This window comes from Tachysurus fulvidraco, chromosome 11, assembly GCF_022655615.1.
Source record: "Tachysurus fulvidraco isolate hzauxx_2018 chromosome 11, HZAU_PFXX_2.0, whole genome shotgun sequence".
NCBI classification, from domain to species: Eukaryota; Metazoa; Chordata; class Actinopteri; order Siluriformes; family Bagridae; genus Tachysurus; species Tachysurus fulvidraco.
The window spans coordinates 11,957,236-11,981,211 of record NC_062528.1 but is presented as its reverse complement, the minus strand read 5'-3'; the positions used below and the strand labels follow the sequence as shown (position 1 = coordinate 11,981,211).

At 42.8% G+C, this 23,976-nt stretch overlaps 1 protein-coding gene across 14 annotated transcripts in view; it reads left to right on the top strand.

Moving 5' to 3' along the window:
• The window catches only part of msi2b (musashi RNA-binding protein 2b), a 237,049-nt gene that overhangs the window by 31,038 nt on the left and 182,035 nt on the right, over positions 1-23,976 (top strand). For all 14 annotated transcript variants that reach the window (XM_027148097.2, XM_027148086.2, XM_027148091.2 and 11 more), the window contains exon 6: positions 23,547-23,639. In XM_027148097.2, the coding sequence (XP_027003898.1) occupies positions 23,547-23,639 (93 nt within the window). The remainder of the gene's footprint in view (positions 1-23,546; positions 23,640-23,976) is intronic.

Below are 23,976 nucleotides of genomic sequence, written 5' to 3'. Positions count from 1 at the left end.
AACCTGAGCCTGTTTTTTTTTTTTTTTTTTTTTTTTGCCTTTGTTGGTGTACTGGGTGTGTTTTTTTGTGTGTGATGCTTGGAAAGCTGTGGTAAACACATGCAGAAGAAGGATACCTTGCTTCACTACAACTGTCTTCAGATCCCCGGCGGAGAACGGAGCAGACATCCTGCCAGCAAAAAAGACAAGAGGGAGCGTGAAACAAAAGGAGAGAGAGAGAAAGGGAGAGAAAAGATGCATAGGAAACATGAGAGAGAGACAGAGAGAGAGACAGAGAGAGAGAGAGAGAGAGAGAGACAAAAAGAGAGACACAGAGAGAGAGACAGAGGGAGAGAGAGACAAAGAGAGACACAGAGAGAGAGAGAGAGAGAGAGAGAGACATGGAGAGAGAGACACACACACAGAGAGGGAGAGAGAGAGAGAGACTGTATTTGCAGAAACCTATAAAAAAGATGTATTCTCAATGAGAATAGATGGATATCTCTAGGGGCCGAGTTAGAATAAGGCTTTGCTGTCCTATATACATAAATAGATACAGGCCACTGGGTATTGTTTATGAATAACACGATAACTCTGGTGCATGTCCAATGTTGCCTTCTCTGATAAGCACTACATGTAACAAATTCCCATGGGGTAAGATAAGATCAGTTGAAATTATAGAGATCTCTTGAAAGATTTTTTTTTTTCTCGTTTCCAGCATCTGTCTTTTCATGCTGGAGGTTCTGAAGGATACAATTTGCCGTGACAGATTCACCACAGGCAACACACAGTTTAAGAACACTAAACAGGTATCAGGAGAGAAATCAGATGGCAAGTGTAAGAAATATGAAGGTGACGACTGCCAAACATGATTCAAAAGCAGTTATTAAAATAAATATTGTTTCATGTAGCAGAGCAAGAGATTATATGATTTCTGCAGTGCGATCTTTTATGTTCTGTTGCTTTGTATCTCTCTAAAAAGTCATTTATCTTGAGATTTCGGTCGTAATTCTGATCTCAGGGTGGTTTTCGACCGATTGGTAGCTTTTGAGAAGACTGTTTTTTTTTTTTTTTAACCCAGATGTAGTCTAGAGCACTGATCCCTGGCCTTCTTCATGATGACTGCTACAGCTAAACATTAGTTGGGTTCACGTCAGGTGTGGAAGTGATCGTCTGTCAGAGCTGGAGCATGATCGGTTAACGTTGCACCCTGTTTTACGTTGTGCGATAGTGAGGGAAGGATTATTAACGGTCAGCAGAAGAGCTGAAATAATTGGTATATAAATAAAGCAGTCGTTCATGGAGCTATGCATTCAGCTCATCTTTATGATGTCTCTGCATGCCTAAAACTCTTATACGAGAAGATCGGCATGTGTTTGTAGGTATTCCTGCACAGTGATATGTCATGCATACGTAAAGTACTGTTCTTCACCGGCTTGAGTCTCGCTACCAACTGAACATGATAAAACAGGAAACAGCAGCTTAGAACCTACTACAGTGTCTACCATTTTATTTTGCAAACCTGTGTGCACAAAGGTGATGTATGGAATTACACATTTTGGGAATTCTGGGATTATAAGAAAATCTTGGAAACCTTGGGAATACCTGGGATTATTGTCCAATCTCTCCAGACGAGTACAGAATCGGTCCTGGGTGTGGATTCTGTATTTGGACCGTGTGGAAAAGTCCTTAATCTGTGTGTTTTAATGTGTTGGTCCCCTTTGATTAAAGTGCTTCCCAGTTACCCACAACATGTCCTGCTCTTATACCTGATCTCTGTCTTTCCTGATTTAATCATTATTATTATTACAATACTAGTTCCTGGACCTTTAGTGTAGCCTTTGTAGTTACCGTGATCTTACGTTTTGTTCAAAAACAGAACAAGGCTTGTATAGTCGTCCTCTGCTCTGTGGTAATAGCAGTATATCTGTTCAGATATGGATGTGGAAATGACAGCCGTTATAAACTGAGCTGTGCTTCGAAATCTTTATAGGAATGCCAATTTCATCAATATTGCTTTTTAAGATGGGAAACCATAACATCTCTTGATATTATGTAAGGTTTCTGGTATATGTAATGTTCTGATGAATTCCTAAAGTCTTTTAGTTTCCCCTCTTGCAGAAAAAAAGAATGACGCAACATTCAGTTCACTTGTGGGTGTGTGGCATTTAAACTCAACCATGAAGCAGAACTAAGACTCTGCACTGGTTTCTCACAGAATCTCTGTTTGTCTGACCCTTATTGCGTCTGTCCATCTGTCTGTTTGTCTCCTTCTTGTTCTGGCTTCCTCTTTCTCCCTCCCTCTCTCTGTACAGTAAATAACCTGCTCCCTTCGCATGTGAACTGCATCGGTGATAGATTACTCCACGAGCTCTTTGTGGTCAAAGCAAATGGGGGCGGAAACACTAACAACAAACAGACGCTTATTAATTGCTGTCTTTTTCCTAACTATGAATCATTTATATGGCATTCCCCGTGGAGCTTGTAGAGCAGATTGTACATGCACGTTGTGCACACGTGTACAACGACGTTACACGAGAAACACGTCACATGGAAACCAACCCTCTCCTACATTATCAGCGCTCAGTGTGATTCTGCTGAAGCAGTCGTTATTAGTGCAGAATCACAATTATAAAGATCGAAGCTAAGCTGCAGCAGAGCATTTAATTGCTGCAGCATGGTGCTGGGTGAGATATGGGTTTAGAGGGTGGCCACCCAATCTGCTTTTAGTTTCTGGAAATGCAGAGTTTAAGACTGAGTCTGGAATTGGCTATATAATTCCCATTCGGGGCACAGCTACTAGCTTCCTAGCTCATTGAGGATACACTGGGTCATGCTAGCGTAGCAGATCGTGCCACATCATGCAAACAACACAGAACTAAATGAGCATCTGATTGAGGATGATAGTGCACACTATAGCTAGCAGGCAATTTAATACTCTAGTGGAATATCGGCGATCTACTTCATCAAGACAGTGTTTCATCATACATCAGGCAAAAAAGGGCTTTTTTCCCCCCAGTCTCAGAATTACTACCATTTCCTTTTCATGCTTTATTAAACCTAGCAGTAAATGTTAGTGAGTACTAGCACAACTAAAGTCAGGAGGGAAATCATGTCAAATGTGTATGTCACAGTGCATTATATGGCTTTAGCACACAACATTATTCATTTCATATTATAGTAACTAACATGGAAGTGCATAGAGCTAATAAAAGTAAACACACCTGTGTTTCCAATGCCAGTACAACACCTCATATACACATCACTCTTGATTTTAATCAATGCCAGATCAATTTAAATCTATTCCAAAGACTGACAGGCCTCTACTATACATCACAGGGTAATCTATTACTGTTTTTAGAACTATATGAAAGTCTAAGTATTAAAAATCATTCGATAGCACTTCAATTCAATAGCAGTATAATTGTTTATTAAATTGTCTTTCTGAACGGTGAGACAGGCTTGTTTTTAAACCATATTAAATCTGGGATTGTGTAAATTAGGACCAACTAAAAGGCATTTGATGATGATATATTGACAATACTTATGAGGCGGTCTGGGGAACCCCACTATATATCCCAATAATAATCTCTTTGTAAATACAAATATATTAAACCAAAACCGTATGCAATTGTTCTTATTGACCATGCAGGAGGTAATGAGACAGAGACATGTGGATGATGGTGATAATCAAAGTGAGAACTCATTTCCTGTTGTTAAATAGTCATTCTTTTAAATTTAGTAGTAAAGGTTTTTTTCAGAAGTAGATTCGTCATGCACATGTAGAGGTAGATAAAACACCTTTTAGTGGAATTGGAATGACATTTTTAAATGAGATTTTCTCCCTTTGCACTTTTGGGATTAACCAGATTTTAGATTGTTCTAGTTTTATTTCTTGAGGTATATGCAAAGGAAATAACATTCATTTCGTGTGTGTGTGTGTGTGTGTGTGTGTGTGTGTGTGTGTGTGTGTGTGTGTGTGTGTGTGTGTGGTTGCGTGTGTATGTCTCAAACACACAAACTCACACACACACCACTCACATATTGGCTAGTACATAGAACCGCCTGTAGGATAGCTGAAGGATATCGGGATACAGCCGTCCATTAAATCCGCTCAGCTCCACCTTGGAACAGTCTGCTGTTTTAAGCGAGTCCTATTCCACCTCCTTTAAGCTGTGTTGTACCTGCCTATGAACTCTCACTCTACAAAATAACACACTGCATTACAGAGAGCCGGCACTTAAATTGGACTCTCTGTCCAAATATGCCCATGTGTGTCTATCCTTCAGATGCCGCTTAAGTGAGGTGTCAATAGCATTTAGATAACAAAAGAGTGCCAGCCCATGTGAAGGCTTGCTAGCTCTTTGCCATTGACTTCTTTTGCACAGAGGAGTGCTTTATTGTACAAGATGCTTCACGGACCATTTGTTGCACTTTTTTTTCCTCCTCCGGTCCTCCCACTTTCCGGTGCCGTTCTCTATCTAACCTTCAGGTTGTCGGTGTAATTAGTATTCGAGGCCCGAGCTGTGGCCTGTGGAGGTGAGGCGGATGCCCTTCGCCCCTCATTAACGAGGTCGCTCTGAGGAGTGGACGTCTGTGACATGGTGTGTGAGGCAGTTTGGTGTGGGGGGGTGCAAAATGTAATCACATGTCAGATGGGCCTACGGGGGTGCGGAGCCTGTAACTCTGCCATTATCACACACCTCTTTCATTGTTATTCCCCTAAGTACCCAAGCTTTGGGGAGTGCAGATGAGAGAGGGCTGAGGGCTTGTCTCAGTGGAGCTGTTTATGATATGTTCTGCTCATGTTGCTGCTTAAGGCTCAGCAGCGTGGCAGTCATGTGAATGAGGAAGGTGCTGAGTACTTTTCCACATTTTGTAGGGTTTTAACCTGAATCTGAAGTGGACTTAATGGGATTATATATAATGAATCTATAAAAAAACAGCCCTTGATATTGAAGTGGGTATTGGAGAGATCTACAGCTTAGATGAGAGAAGTTGTTTACAGGACAAAAAAAAGCTCATATAATCCACACAGAGGGGCTTACAGAACAGTGGTGATCCTCATAAAAACCTGTTTGCCAAACGGCACGACGGAAACAAGTTTCTCTGGTCTAATGAGACTAAAATGGAACTTTTGTCCTTGTCACCTAACACAAGGTTTGCTGGAACCCTAACACTGCTCATCACTCTGAGAACAACATCCCCACAGTGAAGCATGGTGCTGGTAGCTTCATGTTGAATTTGGTTGCTTCTCTGTCTAATGCCTTCTGTTCCTGGCCACTTTATTTTGGTCAGCGTCATAGTCACAGTTGTTCTATATACTTTCAATTATTTTCTATTTTATTTAAAGATAGGTATATTTAAGTAGGGATATTATCTGTTTATTAACAAAACCTTACTACTTCTGCAGGGCACTGAAGCAGTGAAGCAATAATGTGTTACGAGTGCAGCATTAATTTGGCAAGAATAGTTTTTTTTTTTTTTTTGGATCAGGTCATTGCCACCGTTTAACAGAACAACCCAAGAAGACCTGGATCCTCACAGAACACTATATAGCTTATATATAACTGCTAGAGATTGTACATCAGTGTTGAAAAGATTAACATTAATGTTAGTAATATAGTAATGGATAGGACTGATCAGAGGTCTGAAGTTAGGTTTTGCATTTGTATTTTTTTTTTTTTTACATTTCCTGTCAACTGTAAATAAAATTATTTGCTCACTTGATCACACATTGACACAGTATGATTATTCTTGTTTCACATTTTCCCCCTCCACACAGGGTGAACATTTACACTGAAAGATCTGCCAAATTGAGCAGGCACTGCTCTGACCTGCTGAAAGTAAATGCATATTTTCAGTTGTGTGAGGAAGAGAAAGTATGAAATTTACACTAATATGAATTGGCTTAGTGAATTTGCTTTGCGCAAATGTTAGTGTTTTAGTATAATATTTGGGATGGCAAAGTGTGTATTTTGGCAGCGAGTGAAGTATATGCAGTCTGCAGGCTAAGTGATTGTTATGGTTCACGAGCTTTTGAAGAGAGGGAGACAGTGATAGAGAGAGAGAGAGAGAGAAAGAGAGAGACGGAAACCGAGAGATTGGGAGCCATGCAAAAAAAATCTATTAAATTTTTTCCCTCTAAATGGAGCTTGATTAAAGTGTTAAGTAGAGAAGTGTCCCAAAAGGTACCCTTCTTGTCACTGTGGAAACAGCAGCGTGGCTCACACCGTGGGCAATGTGCCGTGCCCTCATTTCATCTGATTTGCATGCTAGAGAGAATTAGGTAATTGGCATTTATGCAGAACAAAAGAGGAGCTGCTCTCTTGGATAAAGGAGAAAGAGCTTTTAAAGTAGAACCCGATGCATGCAGCAGGAGAGCCTGTTTTCATGCACCGTTGTGCTCGTTCATTTTATGTATGGAGACTCTTACACCTTTAGTAGCTGGGCTCGACGCAAGGCAGGAGCCTGAGAAAGCGTTGCGTTTGTCATTGTAGCAAATTCCACTTCAACTTTGATCATCCACACAATATTTAGTTGCATGTGCACAAGAGGTTTGTTGTGTTGCTATTAGAGCAGTTCAAAATGAGCTTGAAGTAGGGCACTGGGTTATTGAGGCTTCAGTGAGAACCTCTAAATCATTCATCCAAAATATTGCCATATTGCCCTGCCATTTATATTGCCATGCCCTGGTTATGGCGTGCCTTTCTCCTGCTGCAATTATGTAGTGCAGTAATCCAGAAGCAGCAGAGAAGCTTCTTGCTAATGGCTCTTATTAGACCGAGAGAGACAGGAAGAGAGGATGAGAGAAGAAGCGACGGCTGTTCCACTCAGACCTGCACTTGAAATGGGTTTGAACAGGCCGTATCTGGCAAAGACAGAGCCGCCCGCCTGTTTACTGTGTAAACCGATTGGAGCTCCAACATGTCATGTGTGCGGTTTTTATTAATTAGAGCAGCCATCCTGTTTGAGTTCAAATCGCTCTCAAAGTCATTTTGTTGCTCGCACTCCCCCTTCTCCGTCCCCAAGCTGATATCATGCTGGAACAGATGTTAAATTAGAGGCACATTTTGACTTCTCTGGTGACGAGGGGAGTGGAAGTGGAATGGATTTGTATGCACAAAATCAAGACGAATCAAAACATGCTGAAACCGTTATAACAGGCTGAGTGCTTGTAATGCCATTTAAGCTGTGCTGATCACCTTCAGAATTCCCTCAATGTTGTTACTGACGCCAACCGAAATCGTGTTAGAGGAAACGTCCGAGATAAACAAACCAAATGTAATCAATTTCCAGGACTAGCCCCTCTGCCGTTCATGTAAGTCAGCACTACGACCTTGTGATTGCACGAGCAAAGCAAGGTCCTAGTGCTTGCACTGTTTAGGCACAGTTGATTGGTTAATGCAGTATGATACACGGTGCTTATGTTTGTGTTGATGTGTTTAGGAGCATGTACACAAAGATACTGTGCACAACAAATCAGGGATGGAGGAGCGATCAGGGGTGTGTTGCTTCATACCACAACCTAACAGAGTAGTTCTATCAGGGCTTCGGGGTTGGAAAGCTGCTCCTACGTACTTCAGTGTGTATGTAGAGCTGGACTAACATGGAGTGTTTTTCAGAAGTGTGGAGATGTTCGGAGGGGAAAAAGAAAGCAGCACTGCGCTCAGAAAAAAGAGATACACTCCTGCCCAGCCCACCTTGCAGCAGTGCAGAGGCAGGTCATACATGGATGAGCAGAGTTTGTGTGTGAGTGTGTGTGAGTGTGTGTGAGTGTGTGTGAGTGTGTGTGAGTGTGTGTGAGTGTGTGTGAGTGTGTGTGTGTGTGTGTGTGTGTGTGTGTGTGTACACGCCTGTTAAAGAACATGTGCTTAAGGCTGCACTACCATTCTGCAGTGGTACAGCCCCCACTAAATGATCAATGTTAAGACCCAGTCAAGCAGTACAGCATTTCCACACACATAAACAGAGTTGAGTTTACATCGCTGAGGTAGATTTGTAGCATAATGAGTTCCAGAAAGCACCAGATGAGCAAAATGTGACATAGATATCGTTTAAGTGCTTGTTGATGCTCTTTTTTTATTACTTTGTATCTTTAGTCTTTGTTCCGCTCTTGAGTTCACCATCACATGAGCAATAACAAATATATGATGAAGATCTTTTCCATATCCATGGGAAGCTGCTGCGAGTGGGAAGAGCAGAGAATCTCACACATACACACTGAGAATGCTAGTGTTTGTAGCATATCTGTGGCCCTTTCAGCTACAGCATCTGCACAACATGCTGCCTGACAGCAGAACCGGCTCTCACCCAAAGGCAGAGTCGCTCATAAGAGCCATCGTCCTAATTGCAAGTTAATCCCTTGCTCCAGGTTCATTTATCCTCTTGCTGCCTAGTAACAATGAGGAGAAACGTTGTTTTGGATGCCAGCCTCTGGTACCACGTTCAGCTGGGAACCCCCGGAACAACATATGGCCATTTTCAACTGCTGTCAAATGAAATCTGGAAAAAGTATTTTTCTTAGATTATGTCCTTAGTTTGTAAATGTAAACGTACTGTCTTTATACTGTATACTGTAGGTTTGATGCACTTAGAAAGGCAACACGTTTACACACACCAGCACGGCTAGTTAGCTCTGTAGTTTATATTACCAAACCTCTGCTTCATAACGATCCAGACATCAACAAAGCATGACGAAAATGTAAAGGCATCAAATGATACATACATACGTACATACGTACACACGTACACACACACACACACACACACACACACACACACACACACACACACACACACACACACACATATAAAACATTATATGTATGTATACAACATTTGTCAAGCTTTTTTAAGCATGATTTATCAGAAAGCAGAATTGAGAAAAAAAAACAACTCGTAAGATGTTTAAAGAATTCTCAGTTCTCAGAAAAACAAGTGTCACTTTAAGACAGATGCAATCACAGTTAAAGCGTTTTATTTAAAGGCCAGGCAGACAAATCCAAAACATAATTCAAAGTCAGGAAACAGGCCAGGAAAGAGGTCGGGCAATCGGCAAACGACATTAGCGGGCAAGTTCCGAAACCCAGGGCACCAGAAACCTGAACAAGATTAAAACCAGGACGTAGCAACACAGAACAAAAACAGCGAACACACTGAACATGCCTTTTGAACATGGCAAAGACACTCATCTAAAGGGCAAACTGAAAATAGGTGGGGGGGACACGAGGGGGACAAACAGGGACAGGATATGGGTAGACAAGACAAATCAAAATAAAAAACATGTCCGGCAACAGAAATAATGTAAGAATAACAAAGAGTAGTGTTTATGTAATTAATTCTGACCACAACTGCTTCTATTTATATTTATAGTTTATTTGTCATGAAACTGTTGTGGTGACTGTGTGTAAAGAGACTAATGAAACTGTTTAACAGCTTTATAATGAATAACATCTCTAGCACCGCTCATTAGACTTGGGGGACAGATCTGTCTTCCCTCTTCTTCATACACGCTCTTTTAAATGTCCACCCAGAAGCACAGTTTGTGAAATTGTTCTCCAGACGTCTGCGGCGTTGCTGGGACTCGTCAATATGTCGAAAATGTCATGATTGAGAACTCAGAATCTGCTGATAATGATGTAAAATGTTTGCAATGTTGATTACGGTTATTTCTTACACCACAGATAGGGTGGATAGAGACGACTATAAATGGATTAAGGTATCCCTTTACATTTCAGGTCCACTGGTGATAAATCTGTAGATGATGAAGGTAACTTTGCCATCTCCTCTCTGGCACCTCAGATAAGAACCACAGCACAGTAGTAGTAAGCCATAGAGATGAGATGTGTCCAGACTTCTAGTAGTGACGACAACTGCACCGAAGTGTTTTTGTTCCTCATCCTTTAATCTTACGTTATTAGTCACTGGTGCAATCCAAAGGATTCAAAACCTCTGAACAATTCTTTGCTTCCCTTTTGACAGCCTTCTAGCCCATGCATCATGCCTCATATGCACTTGGTTAATGCTGGTGCATTAGCAGGGATTATATAGAAGTGGCAGAGGAGATCAGTCTTTTTAATAAATCAATTAAAGCCAAAGTAGTTAACCTGGCACTCTCATCCTCAGTGAAATCTCTCTAACGGCATGTCTTTCAGACCGACAGCGCTCGTCATCGACCCTGATTCTTTACGCTCTTATTGTGTACGCTTTCCGAAGGTGCTTTTTTAAAGCATCTAAATCTGTGCCATGTAATAAAAAACTGCCATCATTCACTAGCATCTGAGAACGGATAAATATAACATTGTCCATCGTCTTTATGAATAGTTAAAGAGTGCGCTAGGCAGTGGCATTAAGAGACAAGAGAAACACAACTCCAGCAGCAGAAGCCCTGCGAGCACAGCAGACCTCAGCACTTAGACAAGCCCAGAGCTTTGATAGCGAGTGTGTTGGACAGCAGAGTTTGTCCTGGGGTGAAGATCTGTGTAGCATATGAAGATTTTTACTTGAACTAGAGAGAGCAAATTTGGAAGGACCAGATTAATGTTTTGCAGCCAAAGTGTGCTTGAGTAATGATAGTGGATTATTTATGAAGATGCCACTTCAGTAAATAAAACAAAGCTGTCTTATCTCCTTATGAAAGAAGAGTAGTAGCTCTGCCTATGAAAGCTTCACCCCTTCACTCTACTCCTGCCTTTGCCAGCGAGACTGTAGCATCCTCAACATGCCTGCAGCTTGTTACATGCAAGATCTAGCACTGTACCTGATGTCTCTTAACCAGAGAGCTACATTAGATAGAATATACTTTAAAAAAAAGGGTCCATTTGGACATCTAAAGTTTTTCCTCTGGGAAAATCCCTAAAGAATCAACCAACCTTCATCAAGCATCACCATCAACACCGAGTCAAGTGACAGAAGGTTCATGTAGAATCCTTTCAGTGAGCTAGAACCTGAAACAAAAACAAACAAAAAAACATTTTTCTGACAAGGCGTGCTGTCAGTATTAAGTGCAAAAAACAATACAAATCAAACCCTTAGAGCTCCCTCTGGGGGAACCTTCAAAATTCATTGTAGAACCATACATCATCGCTGTTTAAAGAACCCTCGAGCCTTCTTCTTCTTTTTTTTTAACCAAATAAAGGCACATCCACACGTATACAACTCTACCATCATTTACTGCTTACTATCCTAACCAGAAAAGAAACAGAAACTGATTCGATCCAGACAGGGTCAAGGTTATAGCAAGGTCAAATGTCTGAACCTGCTTTATTTTTTTCCTCCACTACTTTCTTCCTGTTTGAACTATATTTTGAGGATCAAATACTACGTAGCCTAGTTTCGTGATCTCTAATGGGCTTCATACTGAAATTTTTTAATAATATTAATAAAAAAAAACAGCATCTTCAAAACTATCTTTATCCCCATGAAAAAAGCAAATGATTTGAACCATTCACATAAGCACGTCAGCCCAGTGCTAGTGATAGTAATGTGTATTGAGCAGTAAAAAACGAGAAATGTGGAAAAAACATCCATCCACCCATCTTTTACCGCTTATCCGGGGCGCGGGGGCAGCAGTCTAAGCAGGGATTCCCAGACTTCCCTCTCCCCAGACACTTCCTCCAGCTCTTCCGGGGGAATACCGAGGCGTTCCCAGGCCAGCCGAGAGACATAGTCCTTCCAGCGTGTCCTAGGTCTTCCCCTTACTTCCGGCATCCCTTACTTCCGGGGTCCACCACCGGGTTCGGGGATTGCCACCATGACAGGCACGGGAGACCTTACGGCCACAGCTCCGAGCGGCCGTGTCGACAATGGAGGTGGAGAACATGGTCCACTCGGACTCAATGTCTCCAACCTCGGGATCTGGTTGAAGCTCTGCCGGAGGTGAGAGTTGAAGATCTCTCTGACCGGAGACTCTGTCAAACGTTCCCAGCAGACCCTCACAGTACGTTTGGGTCTGCCAAGTCTGTCCAACTTCCTCCCCCACCATTGGATCCAACTCACCACCAGGTGGTGATCAGTTCCGCCCCTCTCTTTACCCGAGCGTCCAAGACATGCGGCCGGAGGTCAGATGAAACAACCACAAAGTCGATCATCGACGTCCGACCTAGGGTGTCCTGGTGCCATGTGTACTGATGGACACCCTTATGCTTAAGCACAAATAACCATGAGAGACCTATTCCCGACCCGAAGGCGCAGGGAAACGACCCTCTCGTTCACCGAGGTAAATTCCAACACATGGTTGCTAAGCTGGAGGGCTATGAGCAAGCCCACAACAGCCCGCCGCCTCTCACCATGGGCAACTCCAGAGTAGTAGAGAGTCCAGCCTCTCTCAAGGAGTTGGATTCCAGAGCCCAAGCTGTGTGTGGAGGTGAGCCCAACTATATCTAGTCGGTATCTCTCAACCTCCCGCACCAGCTCAGGCTCCTTCCCTCCCAGCGAGGTGACATTCCATGTCCCTAGTGCCAGATTCCGTGTCTGGGGATTGGGTCACCGAGGTCCCCGCCTTCGACTGCCACCCAATCCACATTGCACTGGCCCCTTACGGTTTCTCCTGCAGGTGGTGAGCCCACAGGAGATCGGCCCCACGTCGCTCTTTCGGGCTGAGCCCAGCCGGGCCCCGTGGGGCAAGACCCGGCCACCAGGCGCTCGCATACGAGCCCCAACCCCGGGCCTGGCTTCAGGGCGGGGTCCCGGTTGCGCCTTACCGGGCGACGTCACGGACCTTGGCTTAACTTTACTCATAAGAGTTTTTTGAACCGCTCTTTGTCTGGCCTGTCACCCAGGACCTGTTTGCCTTGGGAGACCCTGCCAATGGCAAAAAGCCCCAGACAACATAGCTCCTAGGATCATTCAGGCACGCAAACCCCTCCACCACAATAAGGTGGAAAAAACATGAACGGCCAAAAAAAATCTAAAACAAGCCAAAAGACAAACAAGGATTCACATGTTGGCTAAGGACATGACGCACAAATACTAAGTCAAGAAGTCAAAATCTCAGTTCACAGTGAGTCAGTAGCCTCAGAACAGTGGATTCAGGAGCAATACAGGATTCATCATCACTTTCTGGCACCTCCACATAAGAGAGTAATCATAAAACTAGCTTGAGTCAAATTGCACACAGATTACTGTATGAGAAATTACAGAGCACCTAACAGCCTGGTCAGCAGTCGTGATAAGGGTTGCCAAGTCTCAGTAAAAAATAAAGCCCTTTTCATATATCATAAAACAGAAACGGTTCCTCGTGTTGTAGATTTGCCGTCTGCACTTCTACCTCACCATAGGCATGTTTAGGTCTAAAGAATTATACCGACTCAGCGCTTAACTTTAATTCTCATCAGCAGGTCCACAGTAGATCCCACTCACCCTCATCTGTGTCCTGTTTCAGCACCTTTATATACGTTCCTGTGTTTCACTGCCTTATTGTCAAGCTACAGTTGATGTCCAGTTTGTCTTTTGCCGTGTTTGCCGTAGTTTTGATCATCATCTGTATGTTACTGTGTTTTTCTTAATACTCACAAATTTACTTTCAGTCTTTCACACTGAGTCTGCACCTGCCTCCGTTGTGACCTCCATTCATGACATCAATTTTGACATTTACAGCAGTTCATTAGATTTAAATGTGATTGTTTGTTTAAACTGAAGTCTAACAAAAGAAAAAAGATTTTCTCTTTCACACTCTTATTCCAAATCTAACTCAAATTCGCTGTTAAAATACACAGCCCTAAACTTTGTCCACCTTGGAAGGTGCTTTCAGAAAGTTTCAGTGACCCTCATATTCAGTGTCATTTTCATGTGGATGGGACGCCAAAGCAAAGCAAAGTTAAAAAAATACATTTTTAAAAATATCCCTAAACTTGTGGACAGGGGCTACCAGCCTGTAGAAACTAAATAGATTCCATTAAGGGAAAACTGATTACCTGCATGGATTTGATTATAACTAATCTTCTAAACATGGTGCAGGGATTCAGTAGACTGTGGAAGCATGGCAAGAAGGGCAGAAAAGGTAGAAAATCCGCCCTCCTCTAGATGGCACTCTAGATAGTCATCTATGCCAAAAGCAATGTGGAACAGGAAATAATCAATGTCATATTATTGTGTTGCATGGCCTGGGCTCATGTGTGGTTTCCTGTAGTGCAGTTGTGTGCGAGTGTTGAGTAAAGTGTGTTGAGTAAAGTGTGTGGGCAGCTACTGTGTGGGACAGTGGACTGCTCTGTGTGCTGACTGGAGCAGACCTGACCGTTCTCCTCTCAGCACATGGCATCCGCCAGCCAGCTGGGCCCTAATTACCCACAGGCAGTCTTACACACCCACCCACACACACACACACACACACACACACAGACACACACACAGACACACACATACACTTTATGTGCTGTGCACACTTTTATTAGGAAACAATATTGTTTTTCTTTCCTCCAATTCTATTGTGTGTGTGTGTGTGTGTGTGTGTGTGTGTGTGTGTGTGTGTGTGTGTGTGTGTGTGAGTGTGCGTGTGTGATTTTATATTTGCTCTACCCTCCAAGCTTTTGTATTTGATGGACATTTTGTGAGACAGAAAGAGCGAGAAGAGAACTTTTTTTCAGCAGCAAGGCCAGTGGAAAGAAAATGTCATGAACTCTGAAATCCGCGTGTTTGGATCTGCCTGCTTAGTGACCTTTCAAGTGCAGTGTTAATACGGTATACTGGTGTGGACAGTGAAGCTCATTAAAAGGCTGCATAACTCTAACAGACATACAGAGCCTCAGCCTGGAGCTTAGATATAGCTTCTGGCTATTTTCTGCACTCTTGCGTTAGAAATCTTGCTCAGACAAACGCGCTCAATCCTTAGCGTAGCGTAACGCACATCAAATGCACGCGCTGAGCTCGTATTAAACTGACGGCACGCAGGCCTGTGAGACGGATGCTGATGCATTCGGCTGTTCTTCCACCTGAGCAGATTAGGTAGGCTGAAGATCACCGCACGTTTGCCTGCTGAAGATAATTTCAGCATTAGTTTAGCCATTTCACAACAGCAAGCTCCACTGGAGGAGAGTCGTCAGCTCCAAAACGATGGCGAGCGCTGATAAATTCCTCGGCTCGATCCGCGTTCAATATTTCAGACAAGACCATTGAAGTCTGATATCCATTTTAAACTCTTAAATGGCAACAGGGGAGGATATCTCTTCAAAAAATAGCAAAGGCTGTTGTAAAGAATGAAAGGCGAGCAGAAAAATATAGTCACTTTAAAAATGTATACGGCTTCCAGCGTAATGGTGTAAGTAATTTGTTAAGTGCTTATAACTCCCCTGCTAAAGTTTCCAAGATTTCGCCTCCAGCAAGCACTTAATTAGCATATTAATTTTTCAGAATAGCTTTGAGGAGCAGGTTCTCATTTTTTCCTCATTCGTTTTTTTGTTTTCTTTTTTTTTTTTGCTGCTCAACCTTAATGTGGATATATTTTTCCTTCCTGCAGACTGTTTATCAAGGCTGAGTGCTCATTGAGATGCAGGGTGTGTCCACTGGATGGAAAGCAGGAGGTGTATCAGCCTAGCCATCTCCTGGGCCCTATAAGGAACTATGAGCAGCTGTCATCCATCTTCATAACTGTACAATAATCTATCGACTCTTGGTTGAAGTGTACAGTACATCAGATCATTAAGATAAAGCCGTGGAGGAGGTATTGCTACAGTTTGTCAGACGCGAATATTGGCATTGGGTGGTGCGATGCTGAGAACACAAGCTCCGTGAGGCTGTGTGAAAGCACACCATCAATTTGTTCTTGTAGTGCTTCTTTTCTGGGCGGACATGCGAGCTATAGATAAAACCTGTAAGTCATTTTACAGCCGTGTTACTAGATTAGAGCTATAAGCAACGTTCTCATTTCGAGGAGTATGAGTGTATAAAGCCTTAAAACGCATTACAGGCTGCTTATGAGACCCACCTTTTTGTGTGAGATTAGGCTTTTTTAAGATAGCCAGCTTTTTCCCCCACACATAAAGGATGATGTCATGAGTGGTTTCAGCGTCCACACACTAAAAGCTGATCTATGTATGACCCTTGACATTCATTCAGTGCTTTATGCATGATTGTAATGATTATATAGTTATTTTGTGCCCAAGGGTCACAAGAAGCCACAATATAGACCTGACATACTTATTAGGACGACTGACCCAGTTCCTGTCAGTCACCAGTCATCAGGACCCTTTTATTTCACAAGCCTTCTTTCTTAATTCAGACTTAATCGCTTCGGGTTTTCCTCTGTGTTGACTTCTGTGCCATTCGTGTGAACAGACATTTTTGTATTCAGCATTGTCACACACGTGCGTGTCTACAAAATGTACAAGTCAGCAGCACAAACCTTCTTAAAACAGATGATCTAGTCTAGAGGTCGGTCGAAAATATGCCAAACGCATAGCTTTTGCTGCTATTACTGGCACGCCTTGTCAAGATAGGCGTGATTGTGAGAAAGGAGCCAGCAGTCTGTGTGTGGTGTAATTTAAAAGAAAAAAAAAAAGAGTAAAAAGAGTAAAAGAGCTGACTGTTCTCATTATACACAACTGTCTGTGTAGGACCACATACAGAAGTCATTGTGGCTTAGGGCTGATTTTTAGACTCGCTGCATATCAGACTGATCTGATAGGAGCAGATGTACTGTAAACACACCTGTAGTGCAGGGCAGGTGAAATTCAGCTAGTCGTCTGACCATCTTTGGTGTAAACCCATCTTCTCTCCTCACCTATTCTGCACCGAATGCCAAAAAATGAACCTGAATAATAAGCCGAGAAATCTGGATTCAAATCAGGTTGAATCAAACCATTTGAAAAATCCGATTTTTTTGTGTTCACATTTGCACCTTTTTTTTTTTGTTAAGAACTGAATTGCACATGGCTTTCCTCAGATCACTACTGTACTGCTCTGGAAAGGAATTCTGCACTGAAAACACAACATTTCTTTATATCTACCTTTAAGTAGCTTCACTTCTTATTATGATAAGAGGCATTGTACATGAAAATCAGTATGACACCTAATGTGTGTCAGCATGAGATGTTCACACCTACAGGTTTATTTCTCTTATTACCAACAAGCTGCTAGAGTAATAAGTAAGAAAATAAACACAGACATGAGAAGTTATAGGAAAATAACAGAAGGCTTTTACGACACTCAAGTACATTGTTGTGTATAGCAGTTTGTCAGTGATTACAGTGTTTTATCAATAAAGCATTTTTTTTTAAATTACCAGTCAATGTTAAGGAATGCTATGTAGTGTCCTTGTAAAGAGCTACAGACATATCTCACTGTAAAAGCACACGTGTAAGATATGACTATAGAAAAACCTATTGTTTTGTCAGCGTCAGATTGTACGCATTAATATGAACCTCGCAGCTGAATGTGAGATGTTATAGAAAAGGAATCAACACCTTCTGTCAAATCGTGCATTCAACAGCACTGCAGTAAAACTTCTCACCTTATTAGGGATATTATGAGCTGTTGAAGAGTTTCTTCCCCCTTTTTTTATACATTCATCTTTAAGTCACTTTAGTCATGTGTTAGAATAACGCTACAGAGGTTTTTAAAAGGCTAACATTTACATCCTTAGCCAGAATGAAAGGAGATAATTGGACACCTGTCTGACACTTGAGTTTTAACTGCCTGGGGCTGAGCTAAGTGGCTTCTAAAGAATCTTCCATTGAGGAAGCCGGAGCCTCATTTACGTGTACAAGGGGCCAAGAAAAGGTCCTTTTAACCTGTTCCCTGGCAGCGAGCATCTCCTGTGCTCGTGGCTGTACTTACTCTAAGCTAGCTGCAGACCTGTTTGGCCTGACGCCTATCATTCACGCTAAGCTTCTTTCCTTTAATCATGAACTCAGTGTAATAGCATTGCGCTTATAAATTAGCATTCTATAAATACTCAGCGTAATGAGAACCGGACCTGTTCTATCTGCTTGTTTTTACCCTTACACACTTCATTAGATTATTTGGTTATTATTTCATGATGAGGTAACCGCAAAGCTGCAGCTCATGAATAAGCTTCTGTTTGCGCACCTCAGAGACGGGTATAGATAAGACGCAATTACAGTGGATCAAATAAAGCTGCCTACTTGGAGAAATGGCACAGATAGGAGACTGATGGGGGGGAGGGGGAGGGCGGCAACGTAGCATGCAAATCCAGCGATTTAGCCATTGTTACTAATCAGTTAATCTGAGCTCTCGGTTAGACCGCCACCTCGCCTGTCAATCAGGGTTAGCTGCAGCCGAGGAGGCGCCGGCCTGTTTGGCCTAGCACATTGGAATGTCAGTGTTGAAATTCCACATTTCAAAAAATGTGTACAAATTGGAGCTCGGCGGGCGAAATTTCGACAGCGGCGAAATAGAAAGTGGCAAGTGAAGTAGATGCTGTCAGTCAAACAAGTGACATAGGGACAAAACAAAATACATTCTGAATTCTCAGCGTGGTAGTCGGTGTTCCCGACTGCCGTCTTCTCTCTGCCTGGTCACCCGTAGCGTGTGATTCAAACGAAGGTACAAGAAGCCGGCAATCAGCAGTTGAATGTGTGATTTGAGATGATGAAGAGGCCTTGGAGGGAGATGGGGGGGTGTGAGGGAGGAGGGTGGAGTGGAGGCTCATTATCTCACTCTAATCAGGGGACATCAAGCCAGGAAAATGGCGGCTAGAGAGGACTCTGATTAAAAAAAAAAGCCTCCACGTCAGATCACAAGAGCATCTCTTGTCTCAGGCTTACAGGCTTATTTTAGGGAAAGGACCAATGTTAGTCAACCGCAATCAGTACTGAGAGGCCGCAATGCAGTTAATCAGGAAGACAGAATAAACATAAATATAACAGTGCATGCCTCTTTACCGCTCTCTTAGCTGAAGAGAGAAGATGGAGAGGCAGCACTCTACATGACGCTCATCAGGTGTTTAGATGAGAACAAGACTTCTGTTCTTTGTTAAACTCTAAGTAACCTTTATTCTGTCATCTGTCAAACTGTTTTTTCCTTCTCATCCTCTCCCTCTCTCTGTGACTCATATTTCTCTCTCTCTTGTTCTCTCTTCTCTCTCTCGTTCTCTGTGCTGGTGTATAACTTGATTTGGTGTGTCTTCATCCCCACGATTGTCCTGTGCTCTGATAAGGATCCATGTTTTCAGGGCGGGTTTGGCGGCAGCGCATCTAATGAAAGATCTTAATTAGATCTATTTGTGCCCAAAGGAGAGGAGATGCAATATTAAATTGTCACCCGTATCACATTCCTTCAATTTGGGCTGCAGGATACGTCTCGATTCATTTTATTGTGGCTCAGATAAATAAACTTTGCTGTCACTTGTACCATCTACCCCTCCACTTCTGTCACGCCGAGCCGGAAAAGATCCTCTCCTGGCCAGGGGAATTCTGGAGCATGGTGCACGGCACACTTGGAGCTTGAAGTGCACAAATCTTATACAAAAAAACATGCTTCCTGGTGTGTAGGATAAAAGCAGTTAAAAAAAAAAAAGATTTCTAACCGTAGCTGGTGGATGTTTTCTTTGTTTGTATGAATAGTGGATGGAGTTTATTGCATTTGGTGTGTTTCACACTGCGTGTGGTTTATTTAGGAAGGTGAGAACACAGCAATCGCACACTAAAACGAGCGCTCCAACACCCGACTGAGAGACATGATCCCGACCCGGATCCAAGCGAACTCTAGCACTGGTTGTGAGCAGCGCCTATCTATCTATCTATCTATCTATCTATCTATCTATCTATCTATCTATCTATCTATCTATCTATCTATCTATCTATCTATCTATCTATCTATCTATCTATCTATCTATCTATCTATCTATCTATCTATCTATCTATCTATCTATCTATCTATCTATCTATCTATCTATCTATCTATCTATCTGTAGATGTGAGCTGCTAAACTGACTTGCGATGCACTGACTGACGGAGATGTGGCTCTAAACAGTGCTCTACATATTTGGACAGATGAAAAAGAAGAGAAAATAAAAGATGGAATCGATACCCAAAATGTTTTAGACAAACAGTTTATAGAATCTGCTTCAGTCATTTGTTTGGATTAGATTCTTCTGGTTCTAGCAGAGGTTTTGTTTACCGCTTTCACAATGTTTCTGAGCGAAGAATGAAAGAGCGAAAGAAACAGATTTAAAACGTGGAGTGTGAAAGCAAAACAAACCAAAAGTATCAACGTCATAAACTCTACAAATGTATTAATAGGGGTGAAAGCGCACTGAGGCACATGAAGAAGGAGACCACCTCGCTCTCTATCTTTTGAGAAAATGCACAGAGGTGAATGCTAATTACTCTTGGTACGATCAGTAATAAAAGCGGACGTGCAGAGACCCTGTTGTTCTTTGGCCAGCTGCTTTCTCTAAAAGCCCTTGTCTCAACTACCACTTGTCACAGCTAACATTTGAACCTCAAGCCAGCTGTAGGGTCAGATTCTGCAACATCAGGCTCTGACAGATTTAAAGATGGAGCTTGGTTGCATTTTAACTTATACTTTGGCTCAAGTTTGTGCTGTTTTTTTATCACTGACTTTACTTCAGTACTAAAACTACCCAGTCATGATAACACAGCCGATTAAGGTTGAATTTTTTTTAATCTTAGATGATTTCAACAATTGATCAAGGCAGAAGAATCCAAAAAAAAAAAAGAAGAAAATTTGTAACCTAATCTGTGTTTTATAAAGGTTTTTTTGGTTTGGGCTTTAAGGTTAATATCAAGAGCATCAGTTAGTGTTCACAGCCAACATGAGAAATATGTGATCTCAATGACTTTGACCACAGCATGGATGTCGGAGCCAGGCAGGCTGATTCTGTGTATTTCAGAAACTGGAGAATAGATCACACAGTGTAACTCAGTGTAAAAACATCCAGTGAGCAGCAGATCTGCAGGTGGAAAAGACATGTTGATGGGAGAGGTCAGAGAAGAATAGCGTCAGACTGATTTGAGCTGCCAGGAAGGATGCAGTAACTTAAAGAATCACTTGTTACGTCCAGTGTGAGCAGAAAAGCATCTCAGAGTGCTTGAACCCCGAGGTGAATGGGCTACAGCAGCAGAAGACCACATCCACTTCTCTCAGTCAAGTAGACAGACACTAACAATAAATTGTGGCTGTTTCTTAGAAAATGCAAACAACATTTGCATCTCAGGCTGAAAAGCAAATGATAGATGAAGCAGTTGTTGAAAAAAACAACAACAAATTTATCGGTAGTGCTGAATTTAACTTATCCCATGAATCATGGTATTGATTCAGTCGATTAAATTTTTTTCCCTATAAATTTTTGTGCACTCGCTTCACCCCTTTCAGCATCCTGCAGTGCAACTCTTCCCCCCTCTTCTCTCTCTCTCTCTCTCTCTCTCTCTCTCTCTCTCTCTCTCTCTCTCTCTCTCTCTTTTTCTCTCTCTCTCACTCAGTCTCTCTCTCTCTCTCTCTCTCTCTCTCTCTCTCTCTCTCTCTCTCTCTCTCTCTCTCTCTCTCTCTCGATCTCGACGGCTCTCTGGCAGCTGTCACTCTGCCGGGAGAAAAGGCACGGAATGTTTTCGAGGCATGCTGAGGCGCATCAGGCATTGCTCGGGGAAGATGACGGGGCTGAAACAGCGTCAGCACTACTCGACTGAGAGCAACACGCTCTGCCTCTCTGCATAAATCTATACATATCTCTAAGCACTGCTTATTCTCTATCACCTCTAGTGTAGCACCATTCTAATATATCAGCCCAGTGCCAGGCGCTCTCTTTTTTTCATATTCATAGATGTTCTTTGCTGAATTTTTATGGCCCCAAGATAGTGGCAGATTTAAAATCTTCTCTCACCTCCCAGCTGTCACTCTGTGTCCTCACTCCATATCCCTTCACTGACGCATAGACCAGGTCTGCCCTTCTACCATGTACAGTTACAGCCAGGTAACCCACATTTGTGGCTGGCAGAGTGTTTTTTCAAATTTGCACAAATAAGGAGACGTCAGCGGAGGCATGTAAAAGGAGGCCTGGGATGTACGAGTAAGGGTTGCTCTTTGAATTGTTTGGGCATGCGATGGTCCGGTTCCTTTAGTACCCATCCTCTCCCCATCTAGCTTTTATGTAGTGCTTAGCAGGAAATGCTGTCAGGTTTGATTGGTGCGTGTTAGATATCACTCCGAGTTCAGACCCGAGATCTTTATAACAGATGGCTGACAGGGCTCGCTGTCCTGACTTGATGAGTCAGCAAGCATCCCTACATGTCAGCATGTCATCTCAGAAAGGCTACAGCGCTGACTGGCTTGCTTTCATCGTGCTGTTCATAATCTTGGCCAGCAGTCTGAATGCAAATGTGCAAGCAGCGAGCAGCAGCAGCAGCAGCAGTAGGATTCTGTGCTTGCGAGGCAGAGCTGCAGCCTGGTCCCTAGGGAGCGCCGCTAGAACCGGAGAGGAAAGAAAACGCAGAGGCCTGCTGTTGTCTTGTCACCGTGAAGAGAAATGGACAGAGTAATTGCGTTGTTCCTGGGCTTGAGGAATCCCATCAGCCACGAGCCAGTGCTGTCAGAGGACATAAAGACAGCACTAAAAACGCGGCTCTTCCTCGACACGTCGCGCAGCCTGAGCCTCCGCAAAACGACAGGGGCAAAAAGACAGATGGATTAGCCATGGAGGGCTACAGATGAGAGTTAAAAACACTGTGAAATATGTTGGGGTGGCAGACAGCCAAGACAAGGGCACAGGGTATGCGTTTCAGTTGCCAAAGACGGCATAGGATGGATAGGACTTGTGTTTATAAATGGCTCTATACTTCTCAACCTGTTTTGTCTTCAACCATCTTCTTTATTTCTGCCTGGGCGTCTCTGCTATCCAGGCTGCCAGATATCAATGCTGACCAGACAGAAGGCAAGATATAGCATGTTTTTTTTTTTAAACCTCAAAAGGAGCCTTATGACTGCTTAAGGAGCTCTCTTGTTAGCTGTTATCATTGCCCTGTGTGAGAGGTGAGCTGCGTGATCCTCAATACTCAAACTCTCAACACAATTAAGCGTACTGCGGGAGAAGTCCTGGCTCCCTGCACCATACGTCTCGCCAGCAGAGCGAGTTAATTGTGTTTGGAGTAACGTTCCTGTTATTTAAGCATGACATCGGTAACCACACATTTTCTTGGTATCGTTCATGATGTAGCTTCAAGAATTGATACTTTTTAACGGCTGCTTCTTTCGTCGCCGTTAGCTTGTCTTTAAAGGTCCATCAAACCACTTCACTGCTCCACTGGTGCATTTTAATGGTTGCTTCTTGCTGATAAGAAAGTAAGTGTCTGTCCCAGTTTTTGCACAATAAGATGAACTTTAGCACTCACAGCTCAGGTGTACAACAACAAAAAAGCGTTAAATCTGGGTGTAGGAGAGGTGTTAGCCAGTCCCTGTGCACTTTTCACCCTCAGCCAAACACACCGTGCCACCTCTGCATACTCCCAGCGGACGACACCAGAAGCGCTCCTTTCTCAACTCTTTTCTGGCTGCAGTGTCCTCCAGCTCTCTTTGTTGTCTGTTTTTTTTATTTTGAAGTCTGCACTAAAATGCTTTCACATGGGCTTAATCTCTTGTCCTCTCTTCTTTTCCAGATGGTCACAAGAACAAAGAAAATATTTGTAGGCGGATTATCAGCTAACACAGTAGTCGAAGATGTGAAGCAGTATTTCGAACAGTTTGGCAAGGTAAGACCCAGTGTTTGCTGATTGGGAAACGCTTCCTTTCATCTGCAACTTTTATGCTTGAAAACTTTCCCTTTAGCTTCTATATAAAGTCTAGATAAAATTGCCAAAGTGGCTGGTCCAGATGTAAGAGCTCACACACAGCTGTTAGACTCAGAACTTCAACACTCACTGGTCAGTAGACAGACACAGGATTGCGGTTTCTTTCATTTAAGAGCAGTCCGTGTACATAGGGCCGGCCTGTCTGTTTAATCAGCCAGATGTGTGTTGGTTGGATCAAGTACATGTTTTATGCACACTTGTAATTGGCTCACGGAGATGTTTTGAGTGAACTAGTGCT